The sequence below is a fragment of the Lagopus muta genome, chromosome 1 (assembly GCF_023343835.1).
Source record: "Lagopus muta isolate bLagMut1 chromosome 1, bLagMut1 primary, whole genome shotgun sequence".
In the NCBI taxonomy this organism is placed as follows: domain Eukaryota; kingdom Metazoa; phylum Chordata; class Aves; order Galliformes; family Phasianidae; genus Lagopus; species Lagopus muta.
In genome coordinates, this window is record NC_064433.1 from 29,993,771 (window position 1) to 30,019,878 (window position 26,108).

General features: G+C 38.1%; 1 protein-coding gene across 1 annotated transcript in view; it reads right to left on the minus strand.

Moving 5' to 3' along the window:
* Window positions 1-26,108, minus strand: part of NELL2 (neural EGFL like 2) — a 143,371-nt gene that overhangs the window by 96,598 nt on the left and 20,665 nt on the right. The window contains exons 3-9 of the mRNA XM_048943209.1: window positions 24,430-24,580; window positions 11,961-12,134; window positions 11,756-11,852; window positions 8,006-8,078; window positions 7,752-7,834; window positions 6,639-6,767; window positions 4,892-4,994 (exon numbers count right to left, since the gene is read on the minus strand). Of these exons, the coding sequence (XP_048799166.1) occupies window positions 4,892-4,994; window positions 6,639-6,767; window positions 7,752-7,834; window positions 8,006-8,078; window positions 11,756-11,852; window positions 11,961-12,134; window positions 24,430-24,580 (810 nt within the window). The remainder of the gene's footprint in view (window positions 1-4,891; window positions 4,995-6,638; window positions 6,768-7,751; window positions 7,835-8,005; window positions 8,079-11,755; window positions 11,853-11,960; window positions 12,135-24,429; window positions 24,581-26,108) is intronic.

A 26,108-nucleotide genomic window follows, 5' to 3' on the forward strand; every position in this document is an offset into this window, starting at 1 on the left:
GGCTCTTCTCTGTACCACATTAAATACAAGAGAAGCTCCTCTGGCACATAGGTGGTGGAGGTATAGGCTTGGAGCTGAGCTGCCACTGATATAAAACACCTAAAACAAGATGGTGCCACTCCTTCAGCCCACAAAAAGTGCCAGTATTGAGGAAAGATGAAACTTTTAGTGAGCAGCATAAGACCATAAGTCCATAAGACTTCAATCCACCTGAAAAAATGTTAATAAATTTGCAAAGAAGGTTGATCAGCATTCCTTAATTTTCTATGTACAAGTTTTGCACCACTGCTGAGGGTCCATTGCTCTGTAAATGAGAAGCAGATTGGCTTTTACAACTCCTTCACTGTGTGTTATTAGGCCTGATGAGCTGGGGTTTGTAGAAGTGTATTGCTTTGGGGAAAAACCAGAGCATCGTGAAGAGAAAAATAAGAAATGCCCTTAACTTCCATTATATAATTAAAAATTTCTGTAAACTAGCAAGAGAAATCGGTGCATCAGAAATGTATTTACATGATTAGAGCTACCATCTCCATATTTTGATTTAATCATTTTGTTTCAATACCCTTTCTGAGTCACAGAACCTTTCTAAATGAGCTCTTTCCAAGCTTACCAGCAACAAAAGTGGGAGGTGATCTGATACAGCTCTCTGCTTCTTACATCTGCTTAAAATATTTCTGTTAGAGTTCAGATTTTACTACAATGCGCCACAAAATCACCTAATGTCCTGTTTCAGAAAAAAAAAGAAAATGAGTATATGGAAAACCATAAGCCATAATTGCTTAGGTCTAAGCCTCCATAGAGATCTGTTGGGATAGATATAACTAAGTTGGGATTAGATCTCTAAGTTTCTGCAGTGTCACTGGGAGAAGGACAGTGATGAGAACAGAGCAAAAATGGAGATCAGCCTTTGCTGATGGAAATCATTACTGTGCCAGATAAAATTACAAAGATCTCTCTCTTCTAGCTGATGAAAATCAGCTAGTTTGTTAAAAATACACTGGCTCCATTTTAAAAATACATATATATCACAGCTATTGGAAGTGATGCCTTAGTGTTGATACACTAACAAATACGAAAGTTACCATAAAAGAATTTTCTGACCAAGTATCAATTGTCTCAGCTGCTAATACATTGGCAGTCTAGTCCTTTTGCAATTCACTTAAAGTAAATGAAATCGTCCTTGGACATTTTAAGTCAAGTCCAAGGTCTACAGTGATACTTCACAGGATCAGCAGGGGAGCTTAATCTTTCCTTTTTGTGTCAGTGCCTATAACCACACAATGCATTTTTTCTTTGCAGAGGAGAAAAGAATATAATGATCTCTTGCACGCACCTTCTAGATAGGCTTAAAATTGCACTGAGAGTAGAAAAGAAAGCAGCCTCTGCTTTCTGGCTTCAAATAATTCTTCATAGGAAGCTCCCACTGATCTAAGATGTATGCTCTAGTAGTTTGACCAAATTTTGTGTTGAATAGCTTGTCTGTAGCTGAAACATAATCCAGCACATTGGCCAATTCATGTGCCTTGGAAGATCATAGCAGCTTCTATCCAATTAAGATTCACAGAAAATACAGTGGTAATTCAAATGCACTGTCATTCCTATTTACAGCAGCACTGACGCTCACACAGAACAGAACAGAACAGAACAGAACAGAACAGAACAGAACGAGTTGTCTGAGTGTTCTCAACCAAAGATAGAGAGCTGGGGTAGAAAATATGGGTTTGTTATTTTTGTTTTAAATACAGCACATTCCATTCCACTATGGCATAGTTGTTATTCATTGTAATAACTAATGCAAAGACTAAACTCACAGTTTTACTTATCTAAAAGTTTGGTATTTAACCTAATTGCCTTGCCTCCCTCACTAGTCCATGGAAAAAAGCATACACTTCTAGAAGGCAATTCATCCCATCTATTCCAGGCAACTCTGAACACCACATGCCCTCTGGATGCACCAGCCCCTTTCATTGGCTAACAAGAGAGCCTAACTGATGATGTCCATACTGGGCTAATAAATGAAACAAAGGAGGTAAATGAAAAAGTAGATAACAACCAACTTAAATACTACTTCATAATCCTTAATGCAGTTCAGTTGTTAACACAGTTCATGGCAGCACTCTGGCCAGTACCAGCCAGCTCCCTTTGATGCAATGCCAGGCTACGCTTGGTGGTAGCACCTATCAGTGGTCATTCCCAATCAGCCACCTGGATGCAGATTTTCTGATGGTAGGGAAGGGCAAGAAACTATGGCCATGCAGGTGTGAGACACAAGTGCCACCTAGTCCCAGGGCCACAGGACTGTGACCTATTTTATTTACTAGTATATGTAAAGCCACTTCAGACTGCAATCCCAAATTCAACATCTAAAGCCATGCCGAATCCACTCTGAATTACTCAAAACAAAAGGCTGTGAAGCCTGCTTGCTTATCACTGTGAAAGTATTAAGCATAGTGTGTTTTTACTTTTTGTTCCAGCTGTCACAACAACACACCCCACTGTTCTCATTTTTGCTGGCTTTGTCAGCACATCTGCAGAAGAAAGAAAGAGGCACAACAACAAGGCTGCCACAGCTGCCGCTGCCTGGGACAGTCTGACCCTCCCCAGCAGGCTTCACCTGGTATGAAGTATCACAAAGAACAGTAGGAAAATGCAGATAACCATGCGCAAATCTGTCTCGTAACTAACACTAAACTCAGTGAAAGAATAGGGTACTGGGCATCATTTCTCAGTATTTACATTTCATTGTCCAATACTAAGGATAGCTGCTCCTTGAGCAGCAAATCCTAATTAGCTACTTTCCAAATTACAAGACATCTGTGTTCAGATTTCACCACGTAGGCAGATGCACCATCACATGAAACTATCCTAAGAAATGCGAACAAAAGTTATTTTCAGAAACTATGCAAAAGCAAGCAGTCAGCTCTGACCCCCTGAGCCTTGGACAGTGTGAACTCTGATCACGAGCAGCTCACACTTTGAGCTGAAGTCATCAAGATGGCAGCATTCAGCTGCACACTCACATGAACACAAAAGACTACTCAGAATTTTCACCAAACTGTTCCAGAGAAAAAGTGAGAGTCCTACATCCACACTGCCTCTAACTTAAACTCTTCACAGTCTTTCATTGGAATTTATCTATCTTGTCAACATGACTAAAATTTACACTCTCAGTCTTTTGGTCACCAGGAACTGGACAAATAAAATGTTGTGGAGTTTTTGTTTCTTTTCTTTTTCTTTTTCTTTCTTTAGGCACTTTATATAAATTAGATGAAAACATGGACAATTTTTCAAGAGAAGTTTTTATACTTTGACCTAATCATTTTTCTGGTAGCTTGTTAAGGGAGTTGTATGTGGCATGTTAGTTATCAATTGAATCACGTGCTGACAAAACCAACAACACTGGAAACTAGAAAGCTTTTGATAACGTTACAAACATAAAAATGGCAATACTAGAGTTAAATTTACAATGTGCTGTACCAGAACTCTATCTCACTTGCAAGAAGTACTAATGCTTAAAGACAAGGTCAGTGTCCATATGTCCATTCACATTTCTTGACCTTTGTCAAGGCTCCCAGTAAAAATAACAACTTCTTAAGATGTCTTGAGATGTGAGTGCTTCCCCATTAACATCTGAATAGAGAATTCCCTACTAAATTCACAAACAGAACATTACAAAAACATACTTCAGTGGATCAGGTTTTCAAATACTTTCAATGTGGTCAAAGACTCCAACAGAGGCTTGAAGCATTTCTCATCACGCAATGATCAATTCCCTGAGCCAACCAGTATGCATGGAAATTCTGCGTAGTTGGTTAAAAAAAAAAGTATTTGAATTTTCATTTCCCCTCAATTAGAATTAATCTACTTGAGTAAGTTAATAAGATTTCATAAAACGGGATGGTTTGTGTAACTTTGAACACAATTAAATATTAACAAACTCCTATGGGAGCAAGATCAATGGAGTACAAAACGTCTTCCTGAATTTTATCTTAAAATACAGCATTTTAACCAGTTAAATATATCTCTATGCCCTGCAAGAAGCTTTATACAGCAGTAGAAATGATGAAACGGCACAGAAAAATCTCAACATTAATATTATAAAGAAATGCTCCTCAAGCATCTCGTGCTTGATTTCAAAAACAGATTCTACCAGAGTATAAAATAGCCATTGGATATGTGGCACATATCCATAACCAACATGAAATATTATATACAGTCCATCTAGACATTGATTATCCTAAAATTCCCCTTCTCTGATCCTATTTGTAATAAAACCAAAATACTATAAACCAAAAGATAATCATCCATATCAAATGAAAACATTAAAATACCTCTATCCAGTTTCCTATTTAATGCTGTCTGACCTTTTTAAAAGAACCTTTCTAATGACTGGGTTTTTTTCTGATCTCAGGAGCCTGGTACAAGTTTTCTCTTCCCTTAGTTAAAGAACAAGAACCATAAATCTGAATCTCCATTTCTAGTACACAACATACAGTTGAAAGAACAGTCTTCTTGATACAGTGTTAGAAACACTGGTCTGAAGTAAAGCAAGACAATACTGAAATGGCTAGCAGTTTATTTTAAAGATCATACAGCAAAGCTGTGAAAAGTTTCTTAAATATATAATTTTTCTTTTTAAAGATATGTAAGAAATACCTGTTTTTAGGGAAAAAAAAAAAAAAAGACATAAATAAAATACCCACAATTGAAGATGAATATTTTCTGGTGATCAGTTTCCCAAAATATTTCAGGGAAGTCTAAATTCCTCTATTCCTTAACCCAAATATTTCATTCACTGCCCAGTTCTTTCAGTTATGTGTTTACATGAAAGTTCATTTTTCTTTGCAGATTACAAAATATTCATTAAAGAAAGCCCCACCATAAAACTTACATTGACATTCTTTGCAGCACTTGCCATCCACATATGCCAGGGCAGAATTAAGAGGACAGTCAGAGAGGGGGCAAATCAAAGCTTCACACTGCACAGTGCCATTCTAGAAGAATAAAAAGTGCTTAGCTGGTAGTTATATTTAGCAAAAAGAGAGATGTTCTCATACATAAGAACTTAAAATCTATTTTTAAATGCAATGAACTCTGACAAAAGGCCATTTTAGCACAGTTCTTCTAATAACAAGAACAGAAACAATAACTTCAGAATATCTTGCATACAATCTTTCAGACATGTATGATGTGTTCTTTGAAATTATAATGATCTAAGTTTTTTTTAAGAGGCAAACTTTTCTCAGGGTAAAACATTCTGCCAATCAGCAGCAAACTGACATATTAGTGTGAAATAGCAAGCTCACAGAACAATACTGAGCCTTCTGATTTTTACATAAAAGACAATACACTTCTAAAAGATAATAATTTCATAGCTGCAAGAAAAACCAGAGACAAATATGCAATGCATTTAACACAAAAGTCAAAGCATTTCAGATGACTATATGCAAGATCTGACACCATGGGTTAAATCTTACCTTCAATGACAAATTCCTAAAATCAAAATTAGTATCACACCAGAAATGCAAAGATCAAAGAAATACTAAGCTTAAGACAAACCATTTAGCAAACTGTAGATAACGGAAAATCAATCAAAGTGCAGCAATAGTCTCTTCACAAGTTACCAATGGTCTTCGAATTAAGCATTTAATAAGTCCAAATTGAATTAATGAGTTTTAAATGACTGGACAAGAACAAAGATGCAATAGTTTGGTGCTTGAAAAGATACTTGCAATCTGTTCTGCAGTTCTGATACCCTTGGGAATCTCCCATTCACTTACATTCTTTCATGTTTGTGATATAGTGGAACATGCATATGACCCTTACATTTTGTTCTTTATTGCTTTTGGAGATGTAACAAAAGGGAACTAAAGGGAATCAGACGCAAGGAATCTATTTAAAAAATTGCTAAGAAAAAACATGTGTTGATAGTAATAAAAAGCAGGTATTTATGCAGAGAAGCAGTTTGCAACTCAGCGCATGGGAATCACGTGGTGCCTAACTATATTGCAAATGGTTTTAAGTTGAGGGAGGGGAGATTTAGGTTGGATGTCAGGGTAAGTTCTTTACAGAGAGAGTGGTGAGGTGCTGGAACAGGCTGCCCAGAGACGTTGTGGATGCCCCATCCCTGGAGGTGTTCAAGGTCAGATTGGACAGGGCCCTGGGCAGCCTGGTCTAGTATTAAATGGGGAGGTTGGTGGCCCTGCATGTGGTATGATCATTGAGGTCCATTCCAACCCTGACCATTCTGTGATTCTGTGAAGAAGGAATGACTTTAAGTTGTGCCAGGGAAGATTCAGGTTGGGTATCAGGAAAAAACTGTTCTGAGAAAGAGTGGTCAGGTGCTAAACAGGCTGCCCAGGCAGGTGGTGGATTCGATATCCCTGCAGGTGTTCAAAAAATATTTAGATGCTGTACTAAGGAACACGGTTTAATGGGGAAATATTGGTGGTAGGTGGACAACTGGTCTAGATGATCTTGGAGGTCTTTTTCAACCTTTTTTTCTTGCATTTTGTTGTTACTAACTAGCACCCTAGCACATGTGTATAAACAAACATCCCTTACTCTTTTGCCCCCATAAAAATGTAATCAGAGAAAACACCAGAGTTTTTGCATCTCCTTTCAAAGTGTAGCCATACCATGCAAGTGCAGTTCTTACAACCATCTGTCCAGGATTCAAATTCTCTGTACGTCATGCCTTTCATTGTGCAGGTCCTTTCACAGTAGCACTGATCCAGCTTGTTCATCCTCTGCTCAGCTTGCGACAACTGTATTTACGGTTCACAAAAAGGTTGGAATTCATAAGTGGCTTCTACGTTAGCGTAAACATGATTGAAACTGTCCCTCTTATTGTCAAGCATGCAGTCAAAGATAATAAAATGACAGTTGTCAAATACAAGGTGACTGAACCATAAATCATTCAGAGATGGATTCTAAGATGCAAGTCACAATCCATTTCATCTTCTGCTTACAACATTCGAGGCATCATGAAACAAAGTGAATAAACGACAATGTGTACGTCTCCAGATTCCTCATTTTTGTATGTGTGAACTGACCAAGAATCTTGCTGTACATAAATTATCTACAGATACTGGGTTACGTATGAAAAAGACCTGAATCTGAGCCGGGGTAAGACTGAATGTAACACTCAAAATCAACATGTTTATTAGCTAGGTAGCAGCATTTTCACAGATACCTAAAGACCTGACATTTAAAAACAGAAGACTAGTCTATATTTACTGGCATGCTTTTAGCATGATCTTTTGGGGAAAAAAAAAAAAAAAAGGAGAGAAAGAAAGAAGAAAAACACTACTTAGGGTTCTCAGTTCCCTGTCTTGCATATATTTTTTCTGAGCACTCCCTTGTCAGCTCAGATTTAGGAAAGTCTTGGACTGATAAATCTTGCTGCAATAAGCACTATAAGCACAGTCACCTATTTCAGTCCAGTTTGTTGACTTGTTAGTCTGATAGATAGAGCTTGAATACTTATGAGCCATTTTCTAGTTTGAGGCTTGGATTCTGCTTGCCATTAAAAAATATAATTCTATTTTTAAAAAATTTTTTTCAAAAGAAGGCTCTCTGAAATGAGAATTTGTATGTATAAATAGTAGACACAGATATCTAAATGCAAACGTATATAAAAATGCAGAGATGTTCTGCACACACCCACATGCACAAATCAACCAAAAAGACAGCAACTAAATCCTTATGGTCCTCTATTCTTCCAGGCCACACCTCCCTGAAAACATTACCTTAGCTGACGTTTTGGCTAAAATGTCTTGCAGTTCCATAATTTTCTGCACAAGTCCATGGAAATCGTTACAAGTTGGGCATGCTGGAATAACAAGATACACATACTAGTAACAACATCTTATGTACAACAGGTTCAGTCATGTCAAAGCTGACAAGCAATATACTGAAAGTTAAAGTTTTAAGAAAGCTTGAGGTCAAAAAGTAAGCACAAAGCACACCTTTCATTTTATGGTACAAGAATTAATAGACTTACTCCGATTAAGATCTGGGCATTGAGAAATAAATCCTTGAGGCATGACAAGTAATTGAACATCTTGCATTATGCCCTGTGTGCACATGGGGGGAAAAAAAAAAAAAAGAAAGGATGTATTATTTTTACCTGTCAAAACTACGTTTTTCATTCACCATGTAAAAGATTAAAGCCCACATAGAAAAACTTCCTGATAAAAACAGTATTTATGAATACATAGTTTCGTTCACCCAATGCAGAGATGCAGAAGAATAAAGAGAAAGTGAAATAGTTAGAAGCACATGTAAGGCGTACCGAATCATTTTTAAAGATTTTAAATATTAAATGTCAAGAAGTAACTATGTGGCAAGAGTTTGGTTGTTTTTAATTCATTGTTATTTTTAGATAGCTATTGCAGAAAAAGCTTGAAAGTGACCTTTGAAAGTAATGTGAAAAGCAGCTGCAGCCATAGTTACTTTCAAACACTCTCTTAAATAAAATCCAAATTTTTTCACTAGGCTACAACTGTCAGATAGAAGGGCAGATGAAAGAAATCTGAGTCAGGAGAAACACACTCACACAAACCCTTTATGATTTTGACATGGGTCTTTTCATGAAGCATGCCCTGTGCCAAGGAACTACATATCGCTTACACAGCTGTGGAGTTGCACATTGGCAAGAACGTGGGAAAACAGGAAGCTTAATATGAAATTGAAATATGCCATTTGGAAATGCTCCATCCAGAAGAGATCACACGCTTTTGGGCAGAATTTACATGCATCCTTAGTCATTAAGATATAATTAGCAGTCACTTTGCTGCTTTCCAAAAGCAAAGGCCAAATAGCCATGCTATCATGCACGCTCCGGATGTCACTTTCTTCCAGGATTCCCTCCCTGTATCTCTAAAACTCCGTCTTAGAAGGAAAAGCAAAATGATTTCAACCAGTCCCAGTGTGCTTCTGAAGTGAATGTTTCAAGACAATAAGAAAACAATATAAACTAAATGCAAAATGTCAAATTTCATCCATGTACACAAGGCATTCCATATAGATGTTGCAAAGTCACAGCAAAATAGTTCTGGCTTCGAATGAATGACTCAGGGTGACCTACGTGATCTATGGAGAAGATGTTACTGAGAGGCAACCTAAAAGATAAGTGTTCTAGCATTCAGGACAATTGGATGCTTCCCCATGCTTTGCAAGGAGCTGCACTGATTATCTGACAGTGGAAAAGTAAGGACGTCAGAAATAGGACTCCACATCATGACCTCCCACAGCATGTCTTCTGAAAGGCAAGAACAAAGTTCTCTTTGAAGAACACAGTTGTTCACTGAAAGCTGACCATATTCAATTCTCCTCCCTTTCTCGGCGCCATTAACCTTAAATTCATGTCTACTCAGGGTACAGCATTTCTGTGAAAAAGAAGAATTGCAGGGTCCAACCCATTCAGACTGATGAGAGCTTAAAGCTTATATTTCACTGAATATTTGGGCAAGTACTCAAATCAGTTAGCTATTAACCAACAAAAAAGCTCCTCCAGCTATTTGAGGAGCTTTATTCATCACATAGCAGCTGTGATGCTAGCAGAATTCTGCCACTTGACAGGAATTCAGGTTACTTCTTATCTCCTCAGAGTAACAAGCAGGAGACTTCCTGGGCTGCCAAATCATGAGAGGCCATGCATAGGCTCCAAAAAAAACTGCTGGCTCAAATTAAATCATTTCTGGATGTTAGGTGTGAGAGACTTTATACAATACAGAAATTACATAGCCAGTATTGCTCTCTCAGACTTAAGATCCTATAGTGAAACAGGCACAAGTATGTCCTACTGTGAATATGCCTACCGACACATTGTTTTAGGGGAGCAATATGAGTATCAAAATCAAATATAGACAGATATAATCATTTCAATAAATGGCTAATGATTTTGAGTACTTGGGTCCCTCTGGACAAGCCATTTAAGACCCACTGACAGTAGCCTGATTTTCTGAAACAACTGAGCAAATAGAGCTCAGAAAATCCAATAAGTGAAGTTGTCACACAATGAGTGCCTAAAAATATTGTTGTTCTATCTTGTTCTATTGCTTTTACACAGGAGAAGATGGTGACCCCCATCTCACTACAAGCTCTTTTCAGGGAGTTGTAGGGAGCAGTAAGGTCTCCCCTAAGCCTCCTCTTCTGCAGACCAAATGATCCCAGCTCCCTCAGCCACTCCCCATAAGACCTGTCCTCCAGGCCCTTCAAGGCTTTGTTGCCCTTCTCTGGATACGCCCCAGGGCCTCAATCCCTTTCTCGCTGTGAGAGGCCCATGTAGGCTCTCTGAAACATTGAGAAATGCTGAAAGTCCTCATCTTCCAGACTGATGTATCTTCTGTACAAGTGTCAGATTTGCAGAGGTAGTCTAATCATTTGTATTGTGTTATGCTGAAGAAATCACTTAGCACAGTAGTATCTTTGCCATATCTGTGCTCTCCTAACAGCTATCAGTTTCTGTACTTCTGCTAAACTGGTTTGCATTTGTAGCTGAGGGAAAAATTTCAGTGTTTTTTGGCTCATTTTGTTGTACTTGAAAAGCAAGAAGAAAAAAAAAACCAATTAAAAATACAGTCTCCTACTGGAGTATTCATTTTTCTATACCAAATGAGCTTCTTCATGGTGACAAGTTGGCAAAAATAATTGAGACAAGATGTGACAAGGCACAAATGAACAAAATGAATATTAGAAATAAATATTAAAAATCATACATATAACTATAAATACATAGAATGAATGAAGCGTGTCTGAGATTAGTTTAGGCAATGCATTAATATTTTCTGATTTTATTATAGGATTCAACTGCCTACAGAGAGGGCAATGGGACTGCACTGTGTATGGCAAGTTCAGCAAATTTTGACAAATGTCAAAGGTTGCAATCTTTTTCTGCTTGGAGGAATTCAGTGCTTCATATCTTTGCCTCACACAAGCTTCCATGTCAGATGCCATTTTGTCAGACTGCCCTTCTGCTGCCAGCTGTTGCATGGCAACAAAATATAACAGGATACTGGTGGGAAGGTTCTGCCTCTACCACCATACTACCAACATCCACCTCTGATGTTGTGGACCAAAGTAGTAAAATAGAAGGCATAACTTTTGGATCAGCCCTCATGTGTTTATTTGTTTGTATGTTTATACAAAAGGACAAACAGTAAGCAAAAATGCACATTGAAATATTTTCTTCTGTGGTAATGAGACTGGAGTTCTTCCACAGACCATAGTGTTCTGTGGCAAAAACTACCTATCTAGCTATTAAACAGACATCAGTATAAATATTTATTTCCTGGAATTGCATTCCTCTTGGCCATTTACTTTTCTCAGTCCTAAACCACTTCACAACACACCATGGCACTAAGAACTGCTGTGACTGCAGAATCACAGACTGGCTGATATTGGAAGGAACTTCCTGAGATCATCTACTCCAACCCTCTACTCAAGCACAGCCACCTAGAGCAGGTTTCCCAGTAACATGTGCTAGCAGCTTTTGAATATCTCCATACATCCACAGAAAAAGTATTTTCCCCAGTTCCAACTGAATTTCAGGTTTTTTAGTCTTAGTCATACTCATATTCCATCTACATACACTCGTGCCAGTAAATTGAGTAAACTCTGCTGAACAGAACTACAAGTCTCACCTGACAGACCCTTCATATCATGGAATATTTACTCTATTTACACTGCCTAAAGGAAGAGTAAACTGCATTCACTTTCACCTTAGTTCACATTTTTCTCCTCTGCATACCTTAAAATAACCGTGTGCATTATTCCTCTGTCCTAGCCAAAAGGTTGTACCCAAAGGTAAGTCCATGAAGGGCTTCTCCACAACTCTTTCATAGATTCTGAAAGGCAAGAAAAAAAGTACATCCCAGGTTGTTACCCTTTCATTTACTGAGAGCTGGAATGTTCCAGAAGTGACAACTTACTATAAAACAACACTGTTTACTTACTTATTACAGTCCACATGTAAAATCAAGTGAGAGGCACTGATTGCTAAGGAAAGCCTGTGCCACTTATCATCTGCCAGGATGTATGGGAATACTTCTGTGTGGGAGCGATGGCTGCCTGTACGATAATGCAACCGGATTTCATTTCGATGACCGCTGCTTTCCAATTCCAGATACCTGTACCATAAATGCATCACCATGTCATGAACCATTCTTATCAACACAGCAGCATTTTACATCACATAACTTCTCATTACCATGCAGGAACTATTTAAAAGAGGGGGAAAGAGAGAAGGGATACAAAGATGAAAGCAGGCGTTTTACATAATGGAAAGTTCTATCTTTCATGTAAGAACACAAGGTCCCAGGCTAAGGATTTTTTCTTCTAGCAACAGTACTTCACAAAACATGATCTCACTGAAAACATAATTATCCTATTATGAATAATTGCATTATATCCTGAAAGCACAGTATGGATACTCTAAAGGCATTAATGCACTAAAAACACCACCAAGTTCTGTGACAGGTACATTGTTAGCCATTACCAACAAATGAAGTAAGAACTGAGACAGGGCACTGCCTTGTTTGCTTTTGGATATTCACTTTACACCTCTTTTCATTTTTCATAATGAAATTTCTCAAAAGAAATTCAAAGTCAAGAAATACTAATTCTTAATATTTTATGTGTATATACATAAATTGTTAAATGCATATGTGGTTGTGGTGTATATATATATATGTAATATATATATATATACATACACATGCATTTATATGTATATATATGTGGTTGTGGTGTATATATATATAATATATACACATATATACACACACACATATATATATAATAGATATATATACATACACATGCATTTATATGAATGTATGTGTATGTAAATATATGTATATACTGAGTTTAAAAAGGTATTGCAGTTGTCCCAGGATGGATGCACCATACAACAGGTTTGCAGATTGAGGATGTAGGTTTGGCAGGTTAAATGACTGCAGATAATTTAAAAAGCACTTCGTAACCAAACTTGCTGCATTCTCAAACAAACCTATTTCTTGCATATTGAATCTCTTCTAGGAAGACGTTTACGAAACTATTTCTCTTCCAATTGTTCAGTTTCTCATTTTTAAAGTTCCTCCCATAAAACAGGAGGAAAAAATAAAAACAGAAATAAAGATTCTCTAATAATTATACACAACTGACAGATAAAAGAGTAAGGAAGATAACAATATGTAGAGAGATACTGAAAATCTAGTGGCAATACATTTTTATATAGTTTTGCTGTTACATCTGCAGTCAGGCATGGCAGTGCTTTGTAAATCTGTGTGTGCATGTGTATTAGGGCAATGTAGTTTCTTTCAATAGGCCATCCATATTAAAGAACAGACAAGAAAATGATTACAGTTTTCAAAAGTGGAGATGAGGAGACCAAATCAAAACCATCTTGTATAGTCATTATCCCTAGGAGGAGGATGGGCTCACTGCACATCTCTCCTTCCTTCAGGATTTTTCACAGTGAAATATGCCTAGCAACAGCACAAAAACAATTATCCTTTTGCAGAACTGGCAAAGGGCAATTTCTTCTTCCTCCCAGTATTAACAAAGCAGTTAACTAAAGTCAGCAGTAAATTTTATAATCTGCGATCATTTGCCTACTCATGGCCCAAAAATAGTTTCTGCACTGGCAAGAAGTTTGAACTAATTGAAGGCTTGGCTGGCAAAAAAAAAAATGGGCAATAGTGGCAGAGCATCAGTCAACTTAATAACCTCCTTCATAACTCAAGCGTCAAGGATAAGAATAAGGTCATGCTCAACCTAACAAAGAAGGGGAACATTATTGAACAGGACTCCTCCAGCAACTTACAAATGAGTCCACCCACTTGCAGATATAATTTGGAAAAAGGAAGTCATGAATGTACTGAAACATTATCTACTGTTCCAGCCAACAGCTAGCTCACACTCTCTACAAAGTCAATGGCAGGACTGATCCCAACACAGAGTTGCAGCAGACAGGCAGGAAACAAAGCAGAGATACAGTCAGTATGGAAGCTGTGAAATGAATGCTCGTGTTGCCTCTTATACAGGTGACATTATGAGATGCCCAAGAATACAAATCCCCTGAAGTACAAATTCCCCAAATAAAAAAAGACATTCTGTAAAATTTAAGAAATGAAGAATTGCTGAGGGATAATGCTGATGTTCTATGATGCCACAATAAGCAAATGAAACTTCCTGTACAAAGCTGTGCAAAAATTCTGGACACTTGTGGTTTAGATTTCACTGTGATTAACTCACTGCTTTGAGATGCACATCAATCTCTGTTGTTACTACATTTGGTAAACTGTAATAAATGTCTTTACCTTATGAAGGCATTATGATTTTTTGAGAAAATATGTATCAAAATAAAAAATAAATTAATAGCATTAGGAGAATTCTAATTTATCATTGATTGATATACTGTAGAGGCAGCAGGAAAAGACAATTAGAAAAGAAAGGCAGCGATACCTGAAACAATATTCCCCTTAGTCTGAACTAATGCTGAGACACAGAAACACAGAGAACTAAGTATGAATCATTTCATTTCAGTTTTTACAAAATACTGCACTCCATATTCTACCTTTCCCTGTTTGTTTTACTTCCAGGACTTAAACAGCTCTGGTTCCATTTAACAGACTTCAAAAGACAGAAACAGCCTCAGGTCTAGCAACAGAGCCTGGGTGGGAATGCCAAGGCTGCCGGAGGCAAAGCTTCTCTCTCTTCTGTGAGACTGCAACAGCACACGCCTGGGTGTGCACCTTCCAAGGGTTTGGAATGACAGTTGAGAAAGTAAGCTATGCATAAGCAAATAGCTCTGGATGTTAAAAACTTGTTTATATGAGAAAAATATTTTAAACTTCTCTGTATTCTCAGGACTACTCTATTGAGAGATAAAAGAGAGTGATCTTGTTTCCTAAAGGGCTTACTTCCCAGGGAAACAACAACTGCACCACACTGCAGGCATTTCCTAAGAACCTCATTACAGGAGTTTTCAGGGAACTTCATCAGCTGAATGACTGTTTTCTTGCCTACACCATCCCATCTCAGTCCACTCATCTCGGTGCCATCAGCCAAGAAATTCAGCATAGTAATGTCACTGCTAATTATCCCAACAGCTCCCTGCTGCTCTTCTGTACTGGGAAGGTGAATGGCTCTTTGAGTAAAGGATAAGCCACAAGGAAAACCTCTTTTCTCAGAGGGTGGTGAGGCACTGGCACAAGCTGCCAAGAGAAGCTGTGGATGCCCCATCCCTGGAGGCATTCGAGGCCCAGGTTGGATGGGGCCCTGGGCAGCCTGAGCTGGTTGGTGGCAGCCCTGCCTACAGCAGGGGATTGGAACTAGATGGGCTTTAAGATCCCTTCTAACCCAAACCATTCAATGATTCTATGCTAAACAGCGTGACAGGAGGACCTGCTTCTACCTTCACTAAAGCCCACAATCCTCATCACCATTTAATCAGTATCAGCCTATTTGATGTTAACCTCCTAAAACCCACACATTCTTTGTGACAAACAGAAGTAACTTAGCAGGGAGATGACATGATACAGTTATAATGTTTGACATTTGAAGAATAAAATGTTAACCTTAAAGGTTGTTGCAGCTCAGCAGAGCACTCTGTGTTTTCACAATCATTTCAAAGGCGACAGCCAAGGCCACAGTAAGACTGACCAGTCCGTGTAGAGACCAGCCAGGGAGCAATTCCTGCTGTGCTGACTCAAAGGAAGAAATTTGTCTCAATTGCCCCAGAGAAAGCTGAGAAAGGAAACAGTGATTATTTCTCTGCTGCCCAGTACATCTGTTGTAACCACTGTGTGCGGATCCTAGCATTACAGCTCAGTGGTAGACCTGCAGTGCCCCAGGGCAAGAGGTCAGCACTGGACATGTTCTTCATGCTCCCAGATGCACATGGAGACTGCAGAAGTTCAAATCAGGATGTGCAGTCAAAGCCTTGAGATCTGGGAGGCAAAACAACTGGGGATGTGGTGTATGAAGTAGCAGTCCTTCAGAAGAGGGAGGTATGGCCCTTCAGCAAGTGGTCAGTGCTAGTAACCCCAGCTCTCTGATAACTCATCTGCTCATTTGACATCCCAGCTCGCACAGCACATGCACACTGCAGCTGCTCACTCTTACTCCAGGCAACTAACAAAAATCAACTTCAGTTTAGAGCATGTAGACAAGCATTTTAAAAGCTAAAAGATATCATGTCTGAATTTATTACACAGTGGGCTTTTGTATTTTTTACAACTTTTACTACTCTAAGTTACAGATACAGTGTAAAAACAAGTTTTCATGGCTTTTTGATTTACACTAAGAAGAAAAGGAAAACTAATAAAACCACAGAGGAATATATATATAAGAAAAAATAAATCCTTGTCTCTGTTACTTATGAAAATCATAAAATCATGATACATAGCTTCTGGCACTGTCTGTGAAGGTGCTAACTGCAGACAGAAGCACACCAAGGAGGATCCTAACTATTATGCAGAACGGACAGCAGCAGGCCATGCCATAGATCTGGGTGACAGTGTCTCTTTGAGAGGGGGATCTGAAAGGCAAAGCAATCCAGGAAGGTTTGGCCTTCATCAAAAACAAAATCTTAGGCAGTGTTCTCACAGAGTTGGAGCAAGAATCAGGAGCTGAGGTTGCATTGGTCTCCCCAGAGGACTCTGAAAGGAGATATCCTCCCAAAAGTTGCTGATCTGAAATTTCAAAAAATTAAGGGCTGGTATTACAGCACATTGTTCATTTTGTCCCAGTTTGAACTGTGAATATGAATCAAATTAAATTCCAAAAAATAAATACTTTTTTAAAACAGATTCTTGCTCTCACTCGTCCCACTGATCTCACTAACCTCACTTATCAGTATGTTTCTTCCCACTCTGCTTTCACTATCACACAGCTCTGTTAACATCTACTTTGTCCTTCTGAGGCTTCCTATTTTACCAAATATCAATGAAGGAAGAATGTTGTTTCCCAGAACAAACAGAAAAGCAATGGAATAAACCATACATTTCACTCTCTCTCAGCAGACAGCAAGACTGCAAAAGCAACAAACCTTCTGATGTATACTGATATGTACTAATAGAAACTATATGCATTCAACCTAACTCCTCCCCTTTCCTACTCTAACAGAATACAGATTTCTTTGAATTTCTCTGAACAAATACATATCAAACAACAGCAAAGAATAGCAATATCTGTCAAAATTCACATTTCAATACTTTCAGTGGTGTTTAGCAGTAGATAAATAGAAACAAATCTTTTATTCAAGTAGACCTGTCACCAGTCTGAATTCAGACTACAGAATCCAGGCTTATAGGAGCTTTTGGTAACAAGTTCTCCACCAAATGACACTGAGTTATCCGGCACTGCAGTGATTTACATCAGCAGACCAACTGACCTCTCTTGACATAATAAAGGTTACAGGAAGGTGTGTTTTAAGGTAGGTGCATTCATCACTGAGAAGAATTTACATTCTATTTGCAACATTCTTCTTTTCTTTTTTCTTTTTTGACAGGAAGCATAAGCTGTACTAAAGAAAAAACAAGCAATAATGACAAGGCATCAATCAACCAGCACTTAAAGAAACAGCACTCACAGTGCTGTGAGATTAAACTCAGTGTAACACAAAACTACTGCTTTACAAGTACCTCCAACCAACCATACATTCAAGGATATAAGTTAAATTCCCAAACAAAAAGAAGCATAGAATCTTTCTCTCTTGGGTAAAGAGCCTGGCCAAGGTGTCACTAAATACATAAGGAACCTCACATATAGCTTTTTAGGATCTTCTTGAGTACTATAATACTGAAAGAATGAGAGAAAATATCATTTTTTGAAACCTTCGATGAAACATGCAAACATACAAACTTTGTCAAAAGAAAAAAAGTCCGACCCCAGAGAAGTTTAAAATCGCTAGAGGAAGTCAGCTCAAAGGAGATGATTGACTGTTACAAATAAGTTGCAAAGGGTTCGTGATTATTATCAGAATAGTAAGAAACAGATTTGCTCTTTCTAAGAAACAAAGATTTACTACCAAAAAATAAAGCAAAACAAAACCCAGAATATTACAACTGTCCATGCATCCAGCAAAGTCCATGTGTCAGCAGAATGGTTAAAAAAGCTGAAACCAACTAGCACTTCTTTAGGCATAGGGAACAGCCACATACAGCTTAACTTTTGAAAATTAATCCCATTTTATTCTTACCTAATATGTATGTTAGTGATGGGAGAGGAAAAATATCCCTCAAATAAAACCTATACTGTTCATTTAAGAAGTAAACATTGAAAGCTTTTTTCAAGGCAATGTGTTTGCAGCAAATCTTGTAATGTCAGAAAGAAGAGACTTAATACTGCAATCCAGAAGTAGAGATGCTCATACATCAAAAGCATACAACTATTTTAGTAAGATAGTCAAAAGATGCAGCAAAATTCATGCATCAAGAGTTTTCACCTCTGGCAACCTACCTCCTTGGATGGAAAAATGCATAACAGAGAAATTGCATAAGATGATTTCCTCCTAGATACTGAAGAGGTCTCACGCTACTGTACAGAGCAGCATATTTGAGGGCAGATAATCAGAAAACTTGAGTAGTGGTGAAAATAACTATCATACAAGGCAGAAATTGAATCAATTAGTAGAGAAATATAATGAAGTGTAGGACATGTCCATACTATTCTACTGATTTCAGTATTTTGCTTTCAGGTTACAAAAACAGTAATTGAAGGAAAGAATGGTTAAACTGCAATCCAATTATTTCATCATTTAAGGGCCCTAATATACAGAAACTGAAGAGATACGGATATAACGTCAGTTGCATAAAGGCATCTAATCACGAAGGGAGGAAAAGGCTTTATTGCATTGCTCCACTGTTGCCAGCTAAATGAAAATATACAACAGAATAGGGATGACTAACATACATTAAAGCTCTGTCACAGATAAAAGTTATCTGTGCCAGTTCTTTCATCATGAAGCTCAGATGAATTCAGAAGCGAAGTTAGGAGGCTAATAGTGCTTAAAGTGAAGGCTGAGGATAAGCACAGAGCAATCAGTGTTTAACAGCACTTCCACACAGACTTCAGGCATCACTTCATTAACAGCATTCAAAATATTTAACACGTTGCTGTAGAGTACAAACCATTTTAGACAGGGCAGTCTGCGTAGTCAAGGTGATCTTTTCAAGTTAATTAAACATTTCTAACTTCTATCTTTCAGACATAAGCAATACACTGCTGTGCCCAGCAATTTGTCTTTATCTGCCTGAAACCCATCTGAACAATCAGAGATGTGCAATTTGGATACACCGACAACACAATAATATTCTTGAGAGGATGATTTCCAATCTGTACTCCACAACCACCACCACCTGAACTCTTCCGTTGCTCTGAACAGTGGGGGGAAAGTAATTTGTGTAGAAAAATATGAGCAAATCTGAAAGGAAAATTTATATATCCAGTTTATGATTCATTCAGAATTCAGAAATCAGAAAAATTATCTCAAGTACATCACTTTAAAGAAAAATATGAAATCTAAAAAGTAACTTTCTTTTGCAACCAAAATTTAACCTCGGTTGTTGCAAATTAGCGTATGTGCTCTGAAGTGCCCAGATCTGTGCAAAAAGAGGATGTTTTCACTCTTACTTTCAAAAATGTGTGAAGTATATCCTGAACCACTGAACAAAGAAACATACTTTTTCCAATTTTTAAAGAACATTTTGCTTTTATTTTCCCTAGAAATTAGAACTATAAGTTCTTACGAAAACTGTGTAAAATAAAACATAAGAAAATCAACTTGTCTGATGAGTGATTATACCTACCAGTTATTGTTGCCTCCAGCTTTTCTCACCACCATTTCCTGAAAGCAGAAAAGCAGGAGCCAGCACTGGCCCTTGTAAACTAAGAATGTAGCCAGGTATGACTGCCCCACAACACAGGAGCTCAATACCTGCACAACTTTAGTGATTTCAGAGGAGCAACACAAAGCTGAAGCTGGTGCAATGGAGTCCATTAACAGTCTTAAAATGACTGCTGTAACAGAGTTCACAAGAAGTTGTTTAAAAATTGAAGGACTATTGCAAAGAAATCCCTGGACAGAAATGGGCATATCAGAGAGATGGAAATCTGGCACGGAAGAAGCAGTTATTGAATGCAAACCATATAAATGCTTCCTTTATCTCCCTGCAGAGAAGGACCTGGGGGTTCTGGTGGATGAAAAACTGAACATGAGCCAGCAGTGTGCTCTTGCAGCTCGAAAGGCAAATGGTAACTTGGGCTCCATCAAAAGAAGGATGGCCAGCAGGGGCATGGAGGTGATTGTCCCTCTTTACTCTGCTCTTGTGAGGCCCCATCTGGAGCACTGTTTCCAGGTCTGGAGCCCAGTACAAGAAAGACAGGGAGCTGTTGGAGAGGGTCCAGAGGAGAGCCACAAAGATGATCAGGGGACTGGAGCATCTCCCCTATGAAGACAGGCTGAGGGAGCTGGGCTTGTTCAGCATAGAGAAAAGAAGGCTGCGGGGTGACCTTATTACAGCATTTCAATATCTAAAGGCAGCCTACAGACAGGAGGGGAATCAACTCTTTGAAAGGGTAGATAACTGCAGGACAAGGGGAAATGGTTTTAAGTCGAGGGAGGAGAGATTTAGTTTGGATGTCAAGGGGAAGTTCTTTACAGAGAGAGTGGTGAGGTGCTGGAACAGGCTGCCCAGCAACGTTATGGATGTCCTGTCCCTGGAGGTGTTCAAGGCCAGGTTGGATGGGGCCCTGGGCAGCCTGGTCTAGTATTAAATGTTGGTGGCCCTGCCTGAAATGGGGGGTTTGGAGATTCATGATCCTTGAGGTCCCTTTCAGCCAGGGCCATTTTGTGATTCTGTGATTTTTATTCTCCTTCATCAAGAAATAAAAGCCATAACATACTGCAGAAGACTCAGATATTAGCCTAATTCCAATGTTACCAACACCAAACTAGACTAAACCTCAGTTTTTGCACAATTAAATCAAGTAAAGCCTATTGTTACACACAGGCAGCACTTTGTACGTTCTAGTCCAGAATAGAATCATAGAATGGTTTGGTTTGGAATGGAACAGACCTCAAAGACTATCCAGTTCCTCTGCTGTGGGTCATCCACCCTGGCCTTGAGTGACGCCAGGGATGAAGCATCCACACCTTCTCTGAACACAGAACAGGATAGAGAGTAAATACTTATTAAAAGCTTAAGGGCATATCTGGTTTAATGGCCACAAGCACTTTCTGGCCATACTCCTGTTGAGACTTATATTACACTTGCTAAAAACAAAGGTTTATCCCGATAGTAAGTAGGATCAGACTAGATGTAATATTTTTAAAACAAATTCAGGATTGTTTTTTGTTTTTTGTTTTTTGTTTTTTGTTTTTTTTTCATTAGATGACCTAACATTCTCTGCAGGAAAGCTATGAAATATGCAGATGGAGATAAATAATCTATAAGACTTTTTTCTTCTCCTTTGATTATCCTTGTAGGGAGACACCAAAAACAAATAGAGAGCATATATCCCTACAGAAATTCTGTAAACAAAAATTAGGCACCACTTCAGATGCAAGATACAGAGAGCATGCTGGTTACCAATGGCAGTAGGAAGTTTTTTTCAGCAAGATGCATTATCTTCAGTTTTCTTTATAATGTAATAACATTTGAATCACAGCATTAAAAGTTTCCATGGTTAAGAGCAAAAGGGCTAAAAACGCTCAGCAATTTATCTGCAGTTAAAGTATCTACAAAATGTAGACCTTATTTCAGCCAGAACCCTTGAAAAATGCAGGCTTCTTGCTTTCAATTGTACTTAGACATATGAAACTCCAAGATGCAGATAAACAGAAGACAGCAATGTAATAACACAACCTGTAAATATTTAAGTTTTGAGAGAAATTTCACCCAAAAAAGTGTGTTGCCAATATATTAAGAAACAACAACAACAAAGGAACCTAACTACTCATTCCTAAAATTATATCAATATAAAGTAATTGGATATTCAGAGTCCTGCTTGTTAGCCTTCTATAACCGTATTTTACATGGGTATAAGCAGATGACATGGTCCAACCAATGCAAATGAGATAAGAAGCAATATGTTTGCACGGTCACATGACCTGCAAGTCAGCACAGCTTTAACCTTTATTTTTCTTTGGTATCAATTCAACATATTCTTGTTAACAGAAGAGCAGTGCTGTTCCTTTTGTCCAGTCTTACTCACTTCAAGGACTAACTACCTCCTCAAACAACACCTCAAATCCTTTTGCAACCCTCTGATGAAAGTTCATCACACATACTCTTTGTACCTTACTATCACAGTCTTTGTGTTCAGGAGCTAATATTTTCCTCCCAGTTGACCACCATCCAAGTGAATATTCATCAGGTTTGGCTCACTACATTACAGATTTTTTTAATCTTCTCTTTCTTCATGCCATTCCCAGGAGCAGGAAAGGCTCTACAGCAAACAGTGCCTCCTTTTAGAAAGGCTATGCTTACTCCTTTTTCCAAACACTGAGTTTCACATTGATGATCTCTTCACCCACCTCTGCAGCTCTCTTGGCAGAAGAAGAGCAGCCTGCATCCATTCCAAGACATATACCTACAAACACTCAACCAGTACACTGTGAGCTTGTTCTCAAGCACTTGAGAGCTTGTTTACTGTCAGGAGCTTGCTCTGGCTAGCTCTGGAGAATGCTATCACCCCAGTCAGACACATGAAAGTGATACAAACAGAAAAAGGATGGCAGAAAACTCCTTTTGTTAATGTAATAGAAGGAAATTTGAGCACTGGAACTTTGTATTTTATACCTGTCGAGATTCACACAGCCATCAGTTCCAGCTTAGGGCCCATAAACCACGAAAAATACAAGGCAGGAGCATTCCCTATGGCAGCATACATCTTCTGGGTGACAATCAGAGGTCACAATTTGCAGCAGCAGCAAGAAACCAAATGTAACTAAAACTCACTTGCTTCCCCTCAGGGCAATTTTTACTCTCTTTTCCAAACTCACTAAGTTTCAGAGAGGTGACGTCTTTCCCCATCTCTGTGGCTATCCTGGCACATTGAAGCTTTGTCTCTCATTTTGAAATATCAACTTTAGTTGTGTTAGTTCTATGAGCAGCACAACCAATCCCTGCTCTTGTAAATGTAGAAATAAGCTTAGCTAGATCACAGCTGGCCCTACAGACCAACTTCCTCACTCATGCCAAAATAAACTTGTCCATCTGGGGTGATCTACACTTACGGTGGTAAAATCTGAATTAGAAACTCGCTACTCCCAGCTGCCCAATTCTGCCCATTGGGCATTGCTAGCTCTTGCAGATGAGAGGTAGGCAACAACTAGCAGAGAAGCCACTTGGCACAACTGTGATGCAATTTCAGTAAGCATCATGCAAGAGGCATTCAAACACCCCCTTGCAGTGTTAAAGATATGTTCATACACTTGGCATAATGACCTATAAGAATATTTTCATTTCCTTTTTTTTTTCCCTTTTTTGGAAACAACTGAATTGTGTACAATGGGACCTCTGGGAAAAAGAAAGTACAACTGGACCACTTTCCAGCACAAAGTAATTGACAACACACCTCCTAATAAGAACTTGTACACTTTAAATAAATGAACAAACAAATAAATAATATAAGCAGATATTTTAATATGCTTGAACATCCATCTTTCGCCTATCTTTTATTTCAACTCTGAGGAGAGATCAACAAGAAAGAATTACGGGATTGTACACATGAAAATAGAAAGGACTCTGAACCTAACGCAGAAATCATCTGTTGCTGGTGCTGATTACTGCTTAAGAGATGCATATTTTATAACTCCTTTTCATTCTGCCACAGAATCATAGGGAGGTTATCTTTACTAGCCATTACTTGGAGAGAAATACAAAGAAATCTTACTCCTCCACTGGTTGTTATCCTATCAAAGAAATAATCCTCAAACGTTTGGGGTAGTTTACTTTTGTTATTTAAAGCTGACGCTACTCTGAGTCCAGTGCTCTGCTTCTTGTTCTGGGCATAAGCCTATAACAGGAATTTTTTACAGCCCACAGTGTTAAAAACTAATTGGTGAAGAAGCAGATGTATAGGACCGGGCTTTGTGAATCAATGTGACTGTGCAGATGTGAAGGTTTCACACCAGTTGAGCATTTGGTCCTCATGGTTATGACCAACGAGAGAGAACTTTCCATGCCCTCAGCAGCAAGAGACATTTGAAGAGTGGCATCTGTTCCACTTTCCATTGGCAGATTTGAACTTGTGAATTTTTATCAGTCTACACAATATGCCAATTCATTCTCTCTCTCTCTCTATATGTATATACATAAAACCTGCCATACAACAATTCCTTTAATTTATGTACAGTTTTTGACAGTATAAGTACATACTTCCATTAGCTAGCATACAGCCAGTGATACTTACCTGTGATCTAAATGATGAATAGAGAAAATAACCCCTGAATTTAAATGGGCTTGTTTTAAGGTCACCAGGATTGTGAATTCATATTTATTTCTCAACTTCTGAAAAAAGATTTCAGCTGTTTCTGGAGACGCTTTTACACTTCTTGAAGTATCTAAGAAAAAAATACAGAAAGAAACCATTCAGTATAAAATCTTATTTTACTGTACAATCTCAGCTCAAAAAGCTTACAAAAATAACAAGCTAGATCTGAGAAGCACAATGAACAGCTAGGCAAGAGCAGGAACAAAAGTATTTTAAACACCAGCTCTTACATGAAATGAGAGCCATTTAGACAAAAGTGTGCACATTTTCTAGGACATCCATTCTATTCTGGGTAAGGGGGGGGTTGTTGGTGACAGTTTTCTGGTGGATATTTTTCACAACAGGCTCATGATTCTTTTACTCTCTCCATAGATGGCCAGATGGTACTTTGATATCTCATCCAAAATGAGGACTTACTTGCAGTCAAGCACCGAGAGACAACGCTGGATATGAGCCCAATTTGTGAGGCGCAACCTGATTTTCTTTTCTATGACTTCCACAAAAATGTTGTGCTTAACAGTTATGCATAATTATTTTAAAAATAAAAAATTTTTGAAAGCTACCTTTAGAGAAAATTTACTCAGTTTTAAGACTTATAAAGGAACTTAAGCACTCATCATTTTTCAAAATGTATTGCTCCTATTAATCACTGTGTACTCCAGTTGTTTGGTATGTTACTGCTGCTTCTTGCACAGGACATCATGAGTATTTCATAGAGTTACTGCACACCCATACAAAAGATTTTGCTGTTACAAGTCCACGTATAATCAAGGCTTAAGCAATGCTTCTGCTGAATTTATATAACATACTTAAAGAAAAAAAGGCTCAACTTCAAGCCCCCCGGAGAGATAATTTACAAAATAAGATGTTAAAATGTTAGAAAAACAATTCCCAAGGTTTTCCATAATACATTATACTGGGAAAAAAAATAATATATGTATTTAATGCATAAAATCAATTCATTAGAGTGTGTAATCAACTGTGTAAAAACTAAATCAATTCACAAGCTTCTCATCATAACAATTTAACCATCCTGCTCTAAGTCAGGGACACTAATTCAGGGACAGCAACTGCAGCAGAGAGCTTACTGCAATGGAAACATTGATCTGCTTTGGCAGAGCTGAAGCTGAGCTCTCAAGTAAGCTGACATCACTGCTCTAAGAAAGTGGTTTATACTGCAAGCTGCACTATAGAAATACAACTTGAGAAATACGGCTTGGTATTAACAGCAAACATTTTAATGTGGTTTATGAGAGAGGAATGTTTTTAATGTGTTTAAGAAATATAACAGTCTGTACAAGTCAAAAGTCCTAAGCAAGCTCTTACACAGTATCACACCAAGCTCTGCATTTGAATCAGTTTTCTTAACCTAGAGGAATTTAAAAAATACATGAATAAATAAATAAAAATCAAAGATAAGAAAAGATTCTTTAAAGCATTTTTGTGAAACTCTGAAATTTCACATCTCTTCTACTGTGGGTTGCATAACTCTCTCCCTGTAGCAGACATCCATGGTATTTTAATGGAATTGTTAATAAATCATAAAGCAACTCAAATACAATTACATCAAAGCATTCATTTATAGCCAAGGGACACTA